The sequence below is a fragment of the Lontra canadensis genome, unplaced genomic scaffold, assembly GCF_010015895.1.
Source record: "Lontra canadensis isolate GAN:19392208 unplaced genomic scaffold, GSC_riverotter_1.0 scaffold35, whole genome shotgun sequence".
Classification (NCBI taxonomy): domain Eukaryota; kingdom Metazoa; phylum Chordata; class Mammalia; order Carnivora; family Mustelidae; genus Lontra; species Lontra canadensis.
The window spans coordinates 5,952,465-5,969,965 of record NW_022631029.1 but is presented as its reverse complement, the minus strand read 5'-3'; the positions used below and the strand labels follow the sequence as shown (position 1 = coordinate 5,969,965).

The window sequence follows — 17,501 nt, the reverse complement described above, 5'->3', positions numbered from 1 at the left end:
TCTGTCACTCACTGCTTATAGGCCTCAGTCCCCGCCCATCCCCGCCCATCCCCACCCAAGCTAGACACACACATGCAGGCAAGTGCTCCATCACCCATGATGATTGACAGGGGGTGGGAAATTGAGGGACAACCAATCACAGGAGGTTAGAACCAGAAGAACCTTCGAGACCTTTGAGTCCTACCCTCCCCCTTGCCCCTAGATGCAGGTGGGAGCACTAAGGCTCACCCTGGCTGAACCTGATAGCTGGAAACAAGCCGTTCACTTGCCCTGCCCCACCCCTGGGAATGGGCTTAGAGAATGTGTCCACAGCTGCCAGACTGCTAGGATGTACCCTGGCTCCATGGGGCCTGACTCCCCCAGCGACCTCGCACAACCTCCTTCCCCTCCCCAGGCCTCAGTTTCCTATCTGTAAAAACGAGGGGTCTCACCGCCTTGTCTGCTTTGTGGAAAAGTAGATATGCACGCTCTCAGAAAACAGGTTAAAGCAACAGCCACAGGGGCTGCCTCATGAGGACAAAGGCAGGGGCCCCTCAGGGTTGGGGCCCAGGCAGTAAGGCCCCGGAGAGAGGGTTCTCCATGCGAGCCCCTGACAGCTTTGCTGCCATTTCCAGCTCCCATGCAAGGTGAGGCAGGGAGACATCATAAGGGGATGAGGGACTCCCAGTGACCTGCTTAAGGCCGGCACAAGGATCCATGGAAAGAAGTGGGCCCATGTGTGGGAACCTCCTTTTCTGTCACAGTCGTGTCCCTTAGTATCTGGGCTTCAGTTTCCCTTCTGGGAATGGGGGGTGGGTAGGTGGTTGAGTTTCGAAGGTTCCTTCCAGCTTGGCAAAGCCAAACCCTAGCTCCCAATACTAATACTGGGTAGGGCACAGATCACTCCTGCCCATTCCCTTGAATAAGCGTCTGGAAGGTGGGTGAAACAGCATGGGGGATCCAGCCCCATTATTAGGCCACCGCAGGCCTTACACATATCTGCTCATTCCCCCTGCACAGGCAGAAAGGGCTCAAAGAGGGAGCCGCAGGGGGTGGGTGCCCAGGGAGGTGAGTGCCTGAGCAGGTCAGCCCCAAGGTGGTACCTTCTGGACATCGGGCTCGGTCAGTAACCGGGTAGCCAGGTCACTGTCCCCCTCAGGGGGCGCCCGGGCCTGCAGGTACAGCTGTGGGGAAGGGGGAGGGCACAAGGTGGAGGAGGCAGAGAGAAAAGAGGAGGAAGATGGGGGGAGGGGGGTTAGAGCGGGACCAGGGGCAGCTGCCAGGGTTCTGCCCTGTGGGAAGGCTATGTGTGCCCTGACACCTAGGCAGAGAGCCCCACCAGGCACTGAGGAAGTCAGGGATCCGAGAGCTGCCCATGCTCAGAACAGACCTGGGTCTGGGGGCAGGGCAGGTAAGTGGGCAGGAGCAGGGATTATATCTAAAACAGCAGGCCCTCCTCCTGCCCCTGGCCTTGGGGCTGGAGAAAGGGGGACAAGGGGCCAGGGCAGCTCCTGTCCTTCCGCCACATCCCTCCTCCTATGGGGTGCAGAGCCATTCCGAGCCTTAGGCCACACTGCTCGCCACAGACCGCCCCAGCCCAGTCCAGCCCAGGCTCGCCTAGCAGCCCCCACGAGGGATTCCCCAGCCTCTGGGCCCTGCCCACCTTGCTGTTCTGGATGAGGCGAGTAAGGTGTTCAAAGCAATTGTTGCTCAGGAAGGTGGCCTGCAGCACCGGCCGGTCCTCGCACGCCAGCATCCGGGGGATGGCATCTGCGGACGGGTCTCGGGTCAGCCCCATTCCATCCCGTCAGCGACCCGCCCGCTCAGCCTCTCGCCTTCTTCCCACGCTGCCCGGTCCTGCCTTCCATCAGCGCGTGGACCTTCCCCGGCCGAGCCACCTCCCCAGGAGCCTGGGGGCCCATACCCACCGAGCATGCTGACCCGTAGGGCGACAAGGGCCTCTTCGGGGCCTGGGCTTGGGCCCGCTGGCCAGTCGGCATTAAGGATGCGGAAGTAGCCCTCAAGCAGGGTGCGGAGCTCTGGCCCACGGGGGGGCGTGCGGCTGGCATGCAAGACATGTACGGCCCCCACGAGCGCCTCCAGCGCCAGGGGCACCAGGCGGGGGTCCTGCGCCGGCCCATGGTCCCAGCCCCGTACCACACCCAACAGGCCCTGCACGGAGCCAGCGCTCACGGCCATCTGCCCGTTCTCCTGCAGGTGTGGGCAGAGACGGCAATGGTCAAGGGGCTTGAGCAGCAGAGCCCCTGAGGTGGCCGCCCTCTGGTCCGCAGGCTCCTCCGGGCTTACCTTCCCTCCTGCAAGGACAGCCCCGAACAGGTGGACGAGGCGAAGCAGCAGCATGGGGGGCAAGCCATCTGCCCCCTGCAGGCTCTCTGGATAGGGTGGGTGGGCAGGACAGGACGATGTCATCAAGCTTGCGGGGGACTACCCAAGAGGGAGGTGCCCTGGGGTCGGGGGAGAGGGCTGGGATGTCCCGTGTGAGGGGAAAAAAGACCCCATACTGTCCTTGGGGGTCTAAAATGTCATGGCTCTCTGCTAGGGAGGTCTAGGGAAGACACGGCCCTTCTTTGGAGAGCTTGAAGGCCTGTGGTCCTGCCCTGAAATCCTAGCTGCTCCCCCAGATCCTTAACCTCCAAAGCGGGGACCCCAGGGTAGGCAACACACACGCCCACCCCACTTCCCCACAGCAACCCAGAGTTGAGCTTCTCAGATACAAAGCTGCTCCCGCTACCCTGCAACGGTTGGAGCTTCCTGTGACCTGCTCTGGGGACCTCGCTGTATCTACCGTAGAGATGCCCCCCCACCCCCATCCATACCCCCGCTGGGGACTTCTAGGGGCTTTCACAGTCTCCCATGTGGGAGGCCCACCTGGCTCTGCTCCAGCCAAGCTGGACAGGATGCCAGGCCACAGACTGAAACTCAGAGAGCAGAAGGGACCAGCCCTGGGTCACATGAGTGGTGTGTATGGCGGGGGATGGGGGCAAGAGCAGGGCTCACTAGATTCGGGTGGGATGGGGTGGGACAGCTCCTTGGGCAGAGGGCATCTGAGCTGAAGCCTAAGAATGCAGGTGGTCTGGGAAGGGACAGGAAGCAGTAGGGAAAGTCATGGAATAATAGCGCATTTCGGGAGGGAGAGGACAGGGTGCAGAGGGCGAGTGGCACTAGAAAGGGAGGCTGTGTGGGAGCAGGATGGGATCCTGAGATGTCAGGCCACTGATGAGGGACTGACGGCAAGAGGAACAAAATCCAGGCTGTTCTGCGAAGAGCACTCAGGTTGTGGGAGAACGGAGGCAGGAGCTCCCGGGGTATGGGGGGGGGTGCGTGTCTCCCCTCTTGGAGCCGTGGCCCCTGCTCCAGACCCCAGGCCTACAGCAATATGGCACACCCCAGTGACACTTCCACACCTCTGTGCCTCACCTAGCCTGGCCTGCCCCAGTCCACAGCCATCTTGCCCTGTCCCATCTAAAGTCCTGGCTAGCCTCCCTCTGAAGAGAGGAAAAGAGGGGACCGGAGAGAAGAGGGTCCCCAGGGACCAGAGGTGGCCAGAGATGTCCAGGACCACGTGAGCAGGAAGCAGAATTGGTGTAGACACTGTCTAAAGGAAGGGTGCAGCCTCCAGGGGTAAAGGGATCAGATCAGGGAATTTTAAGAAGGTCCAGATCAGAGTGAGATCCAAGCGGCTTCTCGGACCCAGGAGGTGGGCGGAAAGAGGGAAGGGAAACTGCTCTCCCCCACCATGGCCTTCACTCCGGCCCGGAAAATAAATTACTCGTTTTGCCCAGACCTGCCCTTTCTTTCCTCTCTGGCCCTGAACTCCCTCGCCCCTGGAGGCCTTGTCAGTTTTCCGTGGTGCTCCCAGCCCTGCTGGCTGCCACCACTAAGGGTGTCCCAACCCTGTGGCCACTGGGATGGGGAACTGCAGGAAGGGGCTCGGGTCTGGGGGTGGGGCCAGGTGGGGGCCGATGGGGCAGGGGCGGGGCCTGACCTCGGAAGAAGGCGCTGAATTCACAGGGCAAAGCCGCTGGAGGGAACTTGTATTTGCTCTTCTCCTTGGAACTGATGACTTCCCTGGGGGTGGGGGTGGGGGTGGGGAATGGGCAGGGGCCCGGGTGAGGCCAGGCACTGCACCCTGCCCTGGCCATCCTCCCACACCAGCCTGCCCCTGGGCCCCCTCCCACCTCCAGACCCCGGCCAGGGAGGCCACCCTCAGGGGGGGGTCCTCTGAGGTGGGCTGGCTCTCACCCACTGTGCTGGCGCCGCCAGGTCTGGTAGGGGTCAAAGAGGCCCTCGCAGAGAAGCAGGGCGTGCAGGGCCACATTCTCCAGCAGCAGCCCACGGCCCTCCTGTGATGCTGGGGTTCCTTTCAGCTGGAGGCATGGGGAGAGGGCAGAGGGGGTTCGCTGGGCCCCGGATACCGCCTACCACCCCCCCACCCCCGCCCCAGGCTAGAGCCCACCTCACCTCTGCCATCAACCGGGTCAGTAAGGCCAGCACCCGGGGCAGCAGCACCTGGCCCCAACCGGCCTCTACGTTCTCCAGGTTCCTGGGAGGGAATGGGGAGAGAGGTCCCGGGGGTACAGCAGCCTCGCCTCTGCCCCCCCCCCACTGTTCCCGGCTGCCCACCCTCCCCAGGGCAGGAGGCAGGGACCCACCTGCAGAGGACGATAAAGAGCCTGAGCAGCAGCAGGGCTTGCTCCGGGTCCCCAGCATCCAGCTGCTCGGCCAGGACATGCAGCGCGTCCAGGGGCAGCAGCGGCACCTCGGCGCCTGCCTCCTCTGGCCTGCAGGGAGGGGGTCGCTAGGGCACCACGGACGCTGTCTCCCCGCTCGCTCGGGTCCCCGCCCTCCAGGTAGATCCAGGCTCACCTGCGTGGCTCCAGAGAGGACAGCGAGATGCTGTTCTCAAAGGCACCCACGAAAGCCTTCAGCCACTGCTGCAGGTAGCCCAGGTCCTTCTGTGGGGGGGCGGGGGGCAACAGGGGTGGGGGCAGACCGGGGGGCGTGGACAGGGATTGGAGGCAGGGCAGTGTGGGTGAACGGAGGGAGGGGTGGGTAGGGGAGGAGGGAGGACAGGAAGTTGGAAGGTCAGCCGCAGAGGGCTGTCCTGCACACTGACCACTCTCCCAGGACCCCGTCTGCTTTTCCCAGTCTCCCAGTCTCTGCTCCCACCTCCCTAACCCTTGGGGACTCAGGCAAGCCTGACATGGGGCTTTGGTGTGCACACTCCTGGGATGGGGCCATGGCCCACACTGATGCTGGGGCTGAAGGTTTTCCACCCGCCAGCCACCCCTGATCCAAAGCCTTGGGCTGCCTTCTCCCAGCTCAGCAGCCACCACCTCCAGGAGACCGTGCTGCACGCACACCATGGGCCAGGAGGACCCATGCACATGCACATTCCCCACACATACAGGCAGAATGCCCTATCTCACCCTGGAAACCTAATGCCCACCCTGGCTGGTTACCTGGACCCCAGGCCCCAAAGCTGGTTCCATGGGCAAGAGGGGCAGCGGCTGAGCCCGAGTTTGGGCGCCCGCCACCAGGGAAACTTTGGTGTGAACGGGAAACGTCCCCTCCCGCCCCGCCGGGGCAGGAAGCGCAGAGTCACGGTGGGGGAGGAGGGCTGCTTCCTCCCGGCAGACCGCAGGGATGTGGGGGGGGCCAGCCCCACCAGGGCACCCAGGGCCCTGCAAGAGAAGCGGTGAGGGACCTGGCCCAGCACCGGGGGCGGGGCCTGGAGTGCAAAGGGGCGGGGCCACACTGCCCAGGGTGGGGCTTTGGATCAGAGACTCGTTTTTTTTCTGGCATGAGGTTCCATCTTGGAGTCTAGGGAGGGTTCCCACACCTGCTGCTATAGAACCCTTTGTTCAAGGCACCCACAGCTCCCTGACCCCAGTCTAAGCCTCAGGCCTAAGGAACACCATCGATGTGGAGGACTTAGTCATACCTTTGCCCTGGCCCCCCCCTCCCCTGTGTCCTGGCCTCCCTGCTTGGCCCTACTGGTCTCTACTCCTGGGACACAGCTGAGTAGATCCTAGCCTAGCCCCAGTCTGTTCTACGCTGTAAGCACAGAGTGGGTGGTGGTCTGGAGCTCTTTCTCCCACCCAGCCCTCCTTCCCTACCTGCTGACCTCATCTGCATCTCCCCCAAACCAGCTGAGCCCAGAAGGCACATTTCTTTCCCAGGGGCAGGGGGTGGGGCAGGGACCAGACTGCAGAAGGCTGGAGGGGTAAGGGACACATCATAGGTGCCGTGTCCCCGGTGCCATGCACCTCGACTCAAGGTCTTCCAGAACTACCTTGGGTGGTTGGCTCCTCTCTGCTGCCTGTAGGCTCCTGACCTCAGGGTAGGGACTGAATGGGCCCCAGGGAAGGGGTCAGACCCCAGCAGACTGGGCCAGGTCCACAAGAAACCGAGGCAGAGCAGCCCTCACCCTGCGGCTGGGCACCTTCCTTTTGCATTTGTCACAGATCTGAGGCCTAGGCAACTGAGGGAAGGGTTGGGGCCATGGAAGTGCCAGATATGAAACAAAGCCAGACTTTTGTTTTAGGCCTGGGCCACTCATGGTTGCTGGCCAGCCGGTCCGAGCTGACCACGTGGCCTCTGCCTCAGTGACCCCACAGATCCTGGTCTACCTTCAAACTGGCCCAACACTATCTGCCCCCTTCTACCTCCAAACCACCCCCAGTCAAGCCATAGACATGTCTCACCTAAAATGTAAGTTCGTGTTGCCCCCCCCCATTCTACTGAGTACCTGAAAGCCCAGATTTGACCATGTTCCTCCACCCTGGCCTGAGGATAAGGCCTAAACTGAGCTTGGCATTCCAGGTCCCCAGTCCCATCACAGCTCCTTCTCCAGCCTCTCCGCCCCTCTCCATCTGAGTCACATCCTCTAGTCCAGGCCTCTGTCTATCCTAGGCCCCACTGCCGTCCGTGGCTTTGGGCGTTTGGTACTTAAGCAGGAGCCTCCCTGCCTCTTCATGGCCATCACCTGGTTTGACCCTTCCAGAACCTGGGTGGGCCCCTCAACACTCTGCACACCCTAACTTTCTGTCCCCAGAACCACACCCACGGCCTGTCCAGCAGGTCCAGGCTGGGCTGGGTTCAGGGCTGCGGCGGTCAAGGTGGCCTTCCGGGCTCTGGGAGAGCACGAGGGGTCTCTAAAGCATGGTACTAGGGAGGGATGGGGTCTCTGCCTGTCCTGCCTCTGACCTGGGTCCCATGGCTTGTGGCTGCCATGCTGGGAGGTATGCCTGCAGGGGTCAGGACTCACAGGGCCGTGGTGGCCATGCAGCATGCCATGGGGTCTGGAGCGGAAGAAGCGGCTATAGTGCCCGGCCTTCCCACACTTCACAGAGAGACCTTGACTAGCAACTCCCTCCCTTTCCAGCTCGGAGCAGGAATGCTGGGCAGGGCCAGCCCAGTCTCCAACTCGAAGGGGCCAGGCCCTCCTGAAGGCAGGGCAGGAGCAGCCACACTCCTCCTCAGGCCCTGGAGGTCCAGGGAGCAAGCTGTGCGGAGGGGGAGGTCAGTGACCCCGGGGGCAGTGGGCCTCTGTCTATGCCTGGTCAGCCCTGAGGGCACTCAGTACTGGGGCTGCGGGGCTCCCAAGGGCTAGTTAGGCCCAAACAGTCACTGGGGGTGCATGGAACTGCCACTTCTGTAGACCTCTGAGGTACCCCAGGACGGCTGAAGGCAGGTGGCTGTAGCATACTATTGGGGGGAGGGGGCTAAAGGGCTGTCTGCCAGGGGACAGGGACGACCGAGCTGCTGGACATTGTGCTGCCCCTCCACCTGGCTCACCCTGAGGGGACACCCAGACCTTGCTTCAAACCCCGATCCCAGCCCGTCACCTCCTCTCGGAGTTCATAATGGTGCAATATACAGAAATTTCCTTAACCACCACCCAGCGTCCCATGTGCCCCAGTACACACACGTCACCACCACTGTCTGCCCAGCAGCCCCTACCCTCCAGATGGCTCAGCCCGAGGGTATTCCTCGCTGTCCCCACACCCACGGGTCCGCAAGCGCTTTGCCCTCCGTGCTTCCTCTGCCTGAATGCTCCCCAGAGCCGGCACCTTTCTTGAGCCCCAGCCCTGCCTGGTGCTTCAGAGGTTAGGCTGCCAACTCAGACCAGTGGTTGAGAGCACGGGTTCTGGAGTCCAGCCGTGGTTCTCAGACTCCGTAGCTTGTTACTCACCATTCATCTCTCTGCACTGCAGCTGCTCCTTGAAACCCATCCCTCCATACCTGCTTCACAGGTAAAGCCTCTCCAACCACACTGCACCGCCCCCCCCAGCACAGGAGAAGGTGAGGGGGAGCTCCCTCCCCAAATCCAGGGGCTCTGCCTTCCCAAGCCTCTGGCATTCTAGGGTGACACTAATGTTTTCCCCACCCACTTCCAACAGTGACCAATAAGTAGCAGACCTTGGTTCACTGGCAGAGCCGAGGTCTCCTGGGTGTCTGGCCCAGGCAGTTAGAATGGCGTGGGTGGGCCCCAGGTTCGAGCTAGGAGCAGGGTAAGGAGAGAAGATTGTAGCTCCAAAGTGGGTGACCCTACCTAGTCAGAATTGCCTGGGTGGTAGTGAGTACCCCATTTCCAGAGACAGGCAAGCAGAAATGGGACAGAGTGGGGTGGGTTCTGATCAGGATAACCTCTTTCAGGCCTGGGGAGGGGTCTCCCCACTCAGCATCAGAAGAGAGATGGCAATGTCAAGCCAAAGGTGGTTTCTGGCTACACCAGGATGCCTGAAAGTCAGACTTGGAGGACCTTGAGTCAAAGAAGGAAGCTAGAAGATGGGGACTCTGCCAGAGGCAGGGGCAACTGAGGCACAGTGGTGCAAGTGCCCAGGTGGCTGGGCCAGTCTCTCCTCATTACCTGGGGACGGGGTCTTGCAAGGGGCAGAACTTCTGGTCTCCATAATGCCCCCCAGGGCTTAACCTTCCCCTTGTCCTATCACTATGGAAACCGAGAATTTCCTCTCAGGGTCCCCATAGTAACCGACCCTGTTTCCATGGGGACCCCACACTTCCACATCAGCGCCCCAGTTGCCATAACAACTCCAGGGATTACAAGCCCCTCCCCCCAAGCCTGGGCTCTGTGGTATTCTCCCCATCACCTCAGTCCGGCCCCCTTCAGTTGCCTTGGTAATAAATGCAGGGAAGGGGGAGCCCTGGTTGCCCTAAGGAGACTAGCCTACCTTCCCTTTTCCCTGTTCAAGAGGGTAAACTGAGGCACAGGGAGGCATAGGACCCAGCTGAGGTCCCAGAGGGAGCAGAGAGCCTGACCAGGTTTCCATGAGGCAACAGAGCTCATCAGTCAGAGTTAAGGACCAAGGCGGGGTGCACAGAGCAAGGTCAACTCCAGCTCTGTCCTGACCTCCCTCTGACTCTGGACCCTGAGTCCTCAGTGGCATAACTGAAGAGTTCAGCCTGGGCTCCCCACCTGGAACCTGAATGTCTGCCCTGTCCTGACCTCTGTGGCCCTGAGTGCCCCAGATGTCAGGCCCCACAGCGCTCCCTTTCACTGGGGGTCTGTGGAGCAACACTGCTCCAGCCCAAAGGAGTTGCTCGTTTGCATGTTATTTTGCATAACTTTTATATGCCGCCCAAGGGCCAGCCCCCGGCCTCTGATCTTTGCCCCCATCCTGGACCTTGCTGGGGAAGCCCCACCCATCACCCAGGCCTCCCTATCACTCCTGATCCCTGGCCTCTCCAGGTGCTTGCTCCTGGCCTTCCCATCCCCTCTGCCCACAAGGCCCAAACTCGGCCCCCTGACAACCAGTCACTGCTGGGGGGGGCTCGTCTCCTGCAGCCAGCCACGCAGTGGATATGCAGGGGGCCTCTTGAAGTGTGGGGTGCAGGGAAACTGCCAAGCAGCAAGCACAGTGAGGGTGAAATGGGGACCTGTGCTGAGGTCCGGCTTGGTCAAGGGGACAGGAGACAAATGCCCGCTCAAGCAGGAGGGAGAAGGCTCCATGCAGAGGAAACAGCTTGTGCCATCCCAGGGTGCAGAACCCACCAGAGGCTTCCTGCCCACAGGACTAGACCTTTCCTGGGCAAAGGAACACAGGAGGAAGACTGGGTTGGAGCTCCGACAGACTCTACCCCCAACTTGTCCCATGACCTTGGTATGACCCTGCCTTGCTTTCCCCACAGGGGCCCTGAGGGGCTCAGACTAAGTGATGTCCAGGAAGGCTCTGGTCCTCCTTCCTCTCTCAGAAGCCACCTGGCGCCACCTTCCCCGCTTGTGACCCCCAACGGAGTAGGGCCCACAGAGGGAGGTGGGGACGGGCAGGTCTGAACCTGGGGTCTGTGAGGAGAACGGAAGGGCAGAAAGGGGGTGCTCCCTCGGGCGGGCCTAGACCCACAACTGGGAAAACAGGTTTCCCAGCTGATGTCAGCTCTCTCAGCTGAGGGGAGGGGCGTGGTTGTTGGGAGAACCTTCTGGCTGGGTGGCTGGCCAACTCAGGGGTCTCTCAACACCCTCTATCAGTTCAGTCTCGTCCCTCGCCTTCCGCCCCCGCCCTCCCACGCAAGCACACACACACAACAGGTCTCTAGCAGGCCTCAAAGCACCACAGGCACCACTCCCTGGGAGCCCAGCATGGAGGGGTGGGGACCTGTTCCGGGAGCGGGAGCAGGACCAAGCGGGCAGGAAGGCAGCGCGGGGAGGTTGGCTGAAGCTTCCGGTTCACACTCACATCCTGGATTTGTTTGCCAGGCCCTAGGCCGCCCCCTGACTGCCCGGGCTTCTAGGGCTCCAGCCAGCCAGCCCGTGCCCCAGACCTGCCCTGGTTAGGGGAGGAGCTGGGGCGGTAGAGGGAACTCAGCGGAAATGGTGTTAAGTCCCTCCTGAGGGAATGGGGGCGCTGACCTTCTGCAGAGCGCAGCCTAGAAGGGGCAGCAGGAGGCAACCACACTCCGCTGGAGGTCCAGTCCTGGGAGACCACACCTAGATGGTCTTCCCCCCCGCAGCACTAACATTAACATCCCTCAGACTCACTACCTGGTTCGTGCCCCGCTTCATCCCGTCACAGGTGGCAAAACCAAGGCCCAAGAATCTGCCCACAGCCATTGGGGCAATCAGAGGCATGAGGGCCAGATGCAGGTTTCCTTCTGAATCTTTTCTCTTCACAAGGACCAACCCTTGGAGATGTAGACAGAGAGGCCTGAGTGAGGGGACCCCAGGGGGCCAGGAGCGTTCCCTGGTCCAGACAAGCCAGATGGGCTATCCCTCTGTAGAGTCTAGGCCAGCCCTGATGTCAGGGTTGGGACAAGTTTATAGACAGAGAAATAGAGACTCAGGTGTAAAGAGCTTTTGCCTTGGGTTACACCAGACAGGGACCCTACACACACTGCCTCCTGCCAGTGGCCTGGACCTCTCACCCCCGAAGTGGACTCAAGAAGCCATGGTCCTTGTGGCCTGGATTCTGGGTCCCTCGGGCCCCACATCCAGCCTGCTGTCCTAGGAGACAGTCGGCCAGCCTCTTCACAGAGGGCCAGCTGATCTGGTCATGAACTTCCCCCAGTGACGAGATCAGGGGTACACAATAGTCCATTGTACCCAGGGCACACCTGAGCCAGGAGCATGAATCTAGGCAGGTGCAGGGAGGGAGGCCGATGCTAGATGAAGAGGAGGGGGGCATTACCCTGGGATCCCTCCCTGCTGTGAAAGCAGAGGAAAGTGGGAGCCTAGGTGCGTGACACAGAGTCTGGGGGACCCCAGGCTCTCAGCTCTCGCAGGACACCGGGGTGGGAGTCATTCCCTTCACCTTCTGAGGCCATGTGAGGTAGTCTCTGAGACAAGACAGGGAGCTCAGGAGGGAAGGGCCTCCCTCCACCCCTTTCAAACATCCCTTCTATCTCACCTCCCCTATCCCTTCCCTCTGCATCCAAGGCAAATCTTTTCTTCTGGCTGGACCCCCAGATCCACCCAGGGGCGGGGTAAGGGCCTCCTAGGATCAGGGTCAGGGAGGAGCTCATCACTGCCGCGCACTGATGCGGAGTAGCTTGAGCTGACTCAAATCGGACCGAAGTAGGGACGCCCCCTACCTCTCACCCCCAACGCCCGCCTACCGGTAACCTCCCCACCCCGCAGCCCACTCAGACCCTTCGGCCCTGACCACCCAGTAGGGCCGCGCCCACAGCAGAGTCAAGCCCAAATGCAAACTAAGCCTTCCTGCCCCTCCCAACCCAACAAAGTCTTTCATTTATTTTCCGAGCCTCAGTTTCTCCATCTGTAAAAGAGGGTCGGTGTCCGGCCGTCTCGACCTGGGACCCTCTCCTCATCAGGCACAACCGAGGTTGCGCGGTCCCCACCCAAGAAGCTCTTGGGAGATGCACGCCTGCGGGGGTCATCCCCCAGGTATAAGCGCCTGAGGCGCCGGAGGCACCGGCGGGCCGGGGGCGGCGCACACGTGTGTGCGGAACCCGAGTCCGCTCGGCGCGCGCGTGCATCTACGCGGCCCCGGGAACGGGGGCGCAGGTGCAGCCGCAGCGGGGCGCGCGGAGCTGGGGACACAGCGGGAGCGGCGCGGGGCGGGCTCACCTGAGCGTAGTAGAGCAGCCACAGCTCGTACAACCGCTCCGAGGCGGCCATGTCCCGGCCCGGCTCCGGCCCTGCTGCGCGCCACCTGCCGCCGCCGCCTCCTCCGCGCCGCCCGCGGGTTGCCCTCGGCCAGGCCCATGGGCGGAGGGCGTCACTCCGGGGCGGAGCGGCGCGGTACTACTCGGGGAAGTAGTACTGGCCCCCGCCGCGCTAAGCCACCCAAGTCCGCACGCTCCTCCTCCTCGCGGCCAGCTGCCGCCCGGCTTCCTGCACTTAGCTGCCGCTACCACCGCCCCGCCTCTCCCGGGACCGTGCAAAGGGCGGGGAGCCCCGAGGGAGGAGGAGCTTGAGGTCAGGGCGGTCCGGGAGGGCGCCCAGCAGCCCCGCCTTCAGCAGTGCGCGCACCCCGCTGCGCCTCCGGAAGGGCCGATCTGAGCCTCCTGGGTGTGGGTCGGGGTCAGGTATTCCAAACTTGCCCCCCCTCACAGTGCGCAGGGCTGGAATTTCCTCCCTTCGTGCAAGGATGGGGTCTCCGTCTCCCGGGGCAGGAGGGTGGGGGTGGGGGGGCAGGGGGTGCGGGCCGCGTTCAGATGGCTAGAGTCCTTCAACAAATGGTAACAACAACCAGCGGCCACTTGTAGAGTTTACCACGTGCCTGGTGCTGTTCTAAGCGCTTTAATGGGGAGACCGACATGCCACGTTTTTGCTTCTACTGTTTGTGGAGCAGGATGGGGACATCAAAGAGCAGTGCCCTTCATGCGTCCTGCAGATCCCTGGGAGATTTAAGCAATCCTCACGGGTTCCCTCTTCCAAGGAGCCTTCTAGATGCTCCTGTAAAAGCATCCTCCACTCTAGGGCCCAGCACTGGTCTTCACATCTTTTGTTTTCTTTAACCTCAAGAGGTTAAAGGCAAGAGGATGTCTCATGCCTCTGTTTTACAGATGGAAAAACTGAAGCCCAGATGGGCCAAGTGAGAATTACTTGGGTAGCCGGGGACAGTGTGGACAGGGTGGACAGGGATGGAGGCCTGACTCTTTGCTGGCCCACTGCCAGCATCAACCCCGGGACCTCTCCCTGCCCCCTCCCCTGGCCAGCCTGCCAGGGAGGTGAGGGGCGGGCAGGGGTCAGGCCCTTTGTTGGAGTCAGGGAGAAGTTTGTGGAGCCCAGAAAGGTACTCTCAGGTAGAAGAACTGCAGTCTGGAGTCTCCCAGACCTTGAGTGGCCAAGAGAAGACAGACTCTTTCCCAGTTCCCATCCATTTCTGTCCTCCTGACTTCTTCTTGGGTAGCCGCTCCACTCTGGCCTTTTTTCCTGCCCTGTGCATCCTACCTCTAAGCTGACATTTCCTGAGCACCTGCTACCTGGTACTCCCTGGGACCCTGGTACAGGTTCTGACGGTTCGCCCCTCTGGATGTGAGGGAACAGGGCACCAAAAGGCCCTGGCTAGTGAGGTTAAGAGGGTCATTTTGGAGGGGCTGGACGGACGTCTTGTGGCACAGGGGCCTCTGAAAGGAAGTGGGAGGAGTGGGCATCCACTTGCTACCAACCTGGGAATGGAGACCCTAAGCAGGAGACAGCTTTGCTAGGAGACAAGTCATGGTATGTGTTGGGGGAGGGAGGCATGGCCTCTAGGTGGCTTTGGGGAACTTGGCATCCTGTAGGAAGATCTTAACTTCAGCCAAAGTGGTCTCCGGGTTGTCAGGACATGCTGGTTAATGCAGGAAAGAAGACCCTGGCAACTCCTGCTGGCGAGCAGTGTAACTCTTGCCTACCTGTTGCAATCAAGGCCAAATCAACTCTCAGTAGTTCTCAGGAACTAAGCTCAGGGAGTTCCTGGAGGCCCACTGGGCCCACTTTGGGGGTTTGTTCTTCTCCAAGTTACGTAGTCTGACTCTGAGTACTTTGCTGCTCCGGGGGGGGCGGGGCTTGGAGGTGGGAGGGCATCACCCATTAGCCTGGAGGAAACGGCCATCCAGCCAAGCCCTGCACTGCACAGGCTTTATCTGAGCTGAGAGCGGATACAGAAGGGCCTAGGGGCCCATGAACAAGTGCATCCAGGAAGTCACTGACACCTGTAGAGGAAGGAAGACGCAGATCTTTTATTAAGCTGAGATCGGGGACAGGGAAGACTTCTTGAAGGCATTCGGGCCTTGAAGAATCTGGACAGGGGACAGGGTTGGGTCAGTGCATTCCAGGCAGCGGGTACGGAGTGAGAGGCGTGGTTGGCGTTTGCTTAGGCAAAAGCAGAGCAATCGACGCGCTCTATCCTCCTTCACTCAGGTCTGATTCCACTTGCTGCTTTCTCATTGATGGGCATTGGACGAATCGAGCCTTACGGCCTTTCTCTTTACCGTGCCCTCCCCCCAAGGCGAGGCTAGTTGCGGGGAATAGTGGGGTGGGCCCCGCTATAGCAACTCAGTATTGATTGGCTTTCAGGACTTCCTGATCTCCCGTTCTCGTCACTGGATTGGCCGCCAGAGGTTCATCTACTCCCGGGGCCTGCGCGATGCAGGACGAGAGAAGAGGAGGGTGGGCAACATGGCGGCTACTGCGGCTGGTGTGGGCCGGCTAGAGGAAGAGGCCTTGCGGCGAAAGGAACGGCTGAAAGCCCTAAGGGAAAAAACCGGGCGCAAGGTGAGGAATGTAGAGTGAGGGCCGTGTCTGAGGTAGCCAGTATTCGGGTCCAGAACAGGGACGAGAGGGCAGGGGACTACTAGGAAAAGGCAGCTGCGGGTGACGCGCATGCGCGCGCGGGTGGTGCTTGCGCGAGGAGTCGGAGCCCGCCTACCTGGTGTATTGGTTAGCTGCCTGGGACTCTTTTGGCGCTGGTTCCCCGTCGCCGCGCATGCGCGAGGCGGGGACGGGGGATTTTGGTTTCTTTCTGGTGTTTGTGTTATGCGTCTCCAGAGCAGTTTCTAAGTTTTGGGTGCTCGTTGTATTAGGCGTAATTTTTTCGCTTTTGAGCGCCCTGAATCATCCGCTTTCCCCCACGACCCAGACGGCCTTCCAGCCTGGTGAAATTCAGTGAATGTGGCAGACCCTCCCTGTCCGCCACCACACCTTGGGCCGGGCAGTACGGGACGGTACTCTCGGGACCCAGCTGGAATTTGAGTACAAAAGTGCAAAAACAAAGACCCATTTCTAGGTCACGGTGCACCTCAGGGAAAGAGGAGGGCACTTAGTTGTTCCTAGGCTACTTCTCTGGGGATGGACCTCCTAATCCTATTAGTTACCAAACTTGGAAGCCTCTTTCTTGCTTTTGTTTGACACCAAAATGGTCCCATTCCGTTTCCACCTCCTTGCTCTCTCCGAGTAATCAGGAGGAAGGAGAGCTCTGAAGTTCATTGCCGGTGTGCAAACCCAGGCCTTGCCACTTGGGGCTGTGGGACTTGGGACAAATTGCTTCATATCCATGAGCCTGTTTCTTCATGTCCGCAGTGGAGGATAAGAAGTCCTCTATATTAATTCTCGTTGGGTTATTTTGAGATCTGACAGGGTCCTCTGTATGAAAGAGCACTAGAACCCACAGAGGGTGGAGCCTGTCAGTTCCGCTGTTGTTGGATGAGCAAAAACTGTTAATTCTACAAAATATAAAGGCTAGTAAATATCTAGACCTTGGATGGATGAGGGAAAACGGACTCAGCTTTCCAACTTTAGAGAGTCAGGCTGGTCAGTCAGGCCTGTGTTTCCTTTCTGCATGGCCACCCTGTGGGAAAGTGAAAGGGGAAGTAATAGTGAAAGCTAGCTGGATTGGCTTCTGCTTTTGTTGGCATGTTGTTGACCCTGTCAGAGGGTTCTGCCCCAAAACTGCCTGGCGGAGGGAAACACAGCCCTCAGCTTTTCGGTGGCTAGCCAGCCTGTCTGTTGGTTGGGATTTGGGGCCCAGATTACTGTGACTGGGCTTGAGGTCAGAATACAACCGATAACATAGCATCCTTAGGGCCTGTTGCTATGGGAAGGATGCGCAGGCCATCAGGAGACCTGGCCTTTAAAGACGGATTCTCTCAAAGGGCTGAAAATACGGCCCAATGGTTACTTTTTCCCTATCTTTTTTTATTGTGGCAGAATGTATGTAACATAAAGTTTACCATTTGAAATATGTTCATAATGTTGTATAACCGTACCACTATGTTCAGAGCTTTTTCACCATCCCAAATGTACACTCTGTACCCATTAAACAGTAACTCCCCACCCTAGCCCCTGACAACCACCATTCTATTTGACTACTTTCTTTGATTAGCTTATTTCAACCAGCATAACTTTTTTTTTTTTTTAAAGATTTTATTTATTTACTTGTCAGAGAAAGAGGGAGAGAGAGCACAAGCAGGGGGAGTGGCAGGTGCAGGCACAGGGAGAAGCAGCCTCCCTGCTGAGCAAGGAGCCTGATATGAGGCTTGGTCCCAGGACCCTGGGATCAAGTCAGACGCTTAACTGACTAAGCCACCCAGGTGTCCCCAGCATAACATTTTTAAGGTTTATCCATGTTGTAGCATATGTGAAATTTCATTCCATTTTAAAGCTGGATCATACTCCTTTGTACTATACCGTATTTTATCTGTTTGAGGTTGCTTCTAACTTTTGGCTGTTGTGAGCCATGAATGTATAAATAAATATCTGTTTGAGTCTCTGGTTTCAGTTCTTTTGGGTGTGAACCCAGAAGTGGAAATTTTGGATTATAGAGCAGTTCTGTGTTTAACCTTTGAAGGAACTGCCATGTTGTTTTCCACAGCAGCTATGGACATGGATTCCCGTTTTTCTACATCCTTGTCAACACTTGGTATTTTCTGTTTTGTTGATTATAGCCATCCTATTGGGTGTGAAGTGGTATCACATTGTAGTTTTGATGTGCATTTCCGGAGTGATCAGTGAGTCATGTTGAGCATCTTCTCATGTGCCTATGGCCATTTGTATATCTTCTTTGGAGAAATGTCTGTTCATGTCCTTCCCCTGCTGC

The 17,501-nt window shown here is 59.5% G+C and overlaps 2 protein-coding genes across 9 annotated transcripts in view; one reads left to right on the top strand and one right to left on the bottom strand.

Moving 5' to 3' along the window:
* The window catches only part of NBEAL2 (neurobeachin like 2), a 28,808-nt gene extending 16,059 nt beyond the window's left edge, over positions 1 to 12,749 (bottom strand). Inside the window, exons 1-10 of one of the 7 annotated variants that reach the window (XM_032867873.1) lie at positions 12,548 to 12,746; positions 4,867 to 4,955; positions 4,653 to 4,781; positions 4,462 to 4,543; positions 4,243 to 4,367; positions 3,986 to 4,068; positions 2,287 to 2,372; positions 1,908 to 2,190; positions 1,643 to 1,749; positions 1,083 to 1,163 (exon numbers count right to left, since the gene is read on the bottom strand). In XM_032867873.1, coding sequence (XP_032723764.1) covers positions 1,083 to 1,163; positions 1,643 to 1,749; positions 1,908 to 2,190; positions 2,287 to 2,372; positions 3,986 to 4,068; positions 4,243 to 4,367; positions 4,462 to 4,543; positions 4,653 to 4,781; positions 4,867 to 4,955; positions 12,548 to 12,598 — 1,116 coding nt within the window. In that variant the 5' untranslated portion in view covers positions 12,599 to 12,746. Of the gene's footprint in view, positions 1 to 1,082; positions 1,164 to 1,642; positions 1,750 to 1,907; positions 2,373 to 3,985; positions 4,069 to 4,242; positions 4,368 to 4,461; positions 4,544 to 4,652; positions 4,782 to 4,866; positions 4,956 to 5,462; positions 5,578 to 12,547 lie in introns of those variants that run through there. The other 6 variants (XM_032867869.1, XM_032867870.1, XM_032867874.1 and 3 more) reach the window with 6 other exon arrangements.
* Positions 12,750 to 14,128: 1,379 nt separating this feature from the next.
* CCDC12 (coiled-coil domain containing 12) overlaps positions 14,129 to 17,501 on the top strand; it is a 52,915-nt gene continuing 49,542 nt past the window's right edge. For both annotated transcript variants that reach the window (XM_032867878.1, XM_032867877.1), the window contains exons 1-2: positions 14,129 to 14,146; positions 14,984 to 15,181. In XM_032867878.1, the coding sequence (XP_032723769.1) occupies positions 14,144 to 14,146; positions 14,984 to 15,181 (201 nt within the window). In that variant the 5' untranslated portion in view covers positions 14,129 to 14,143. The remainder of the gene's footprint in view (positions 14,147 to 14,983; positions 15,182 to 17,501) is intronic.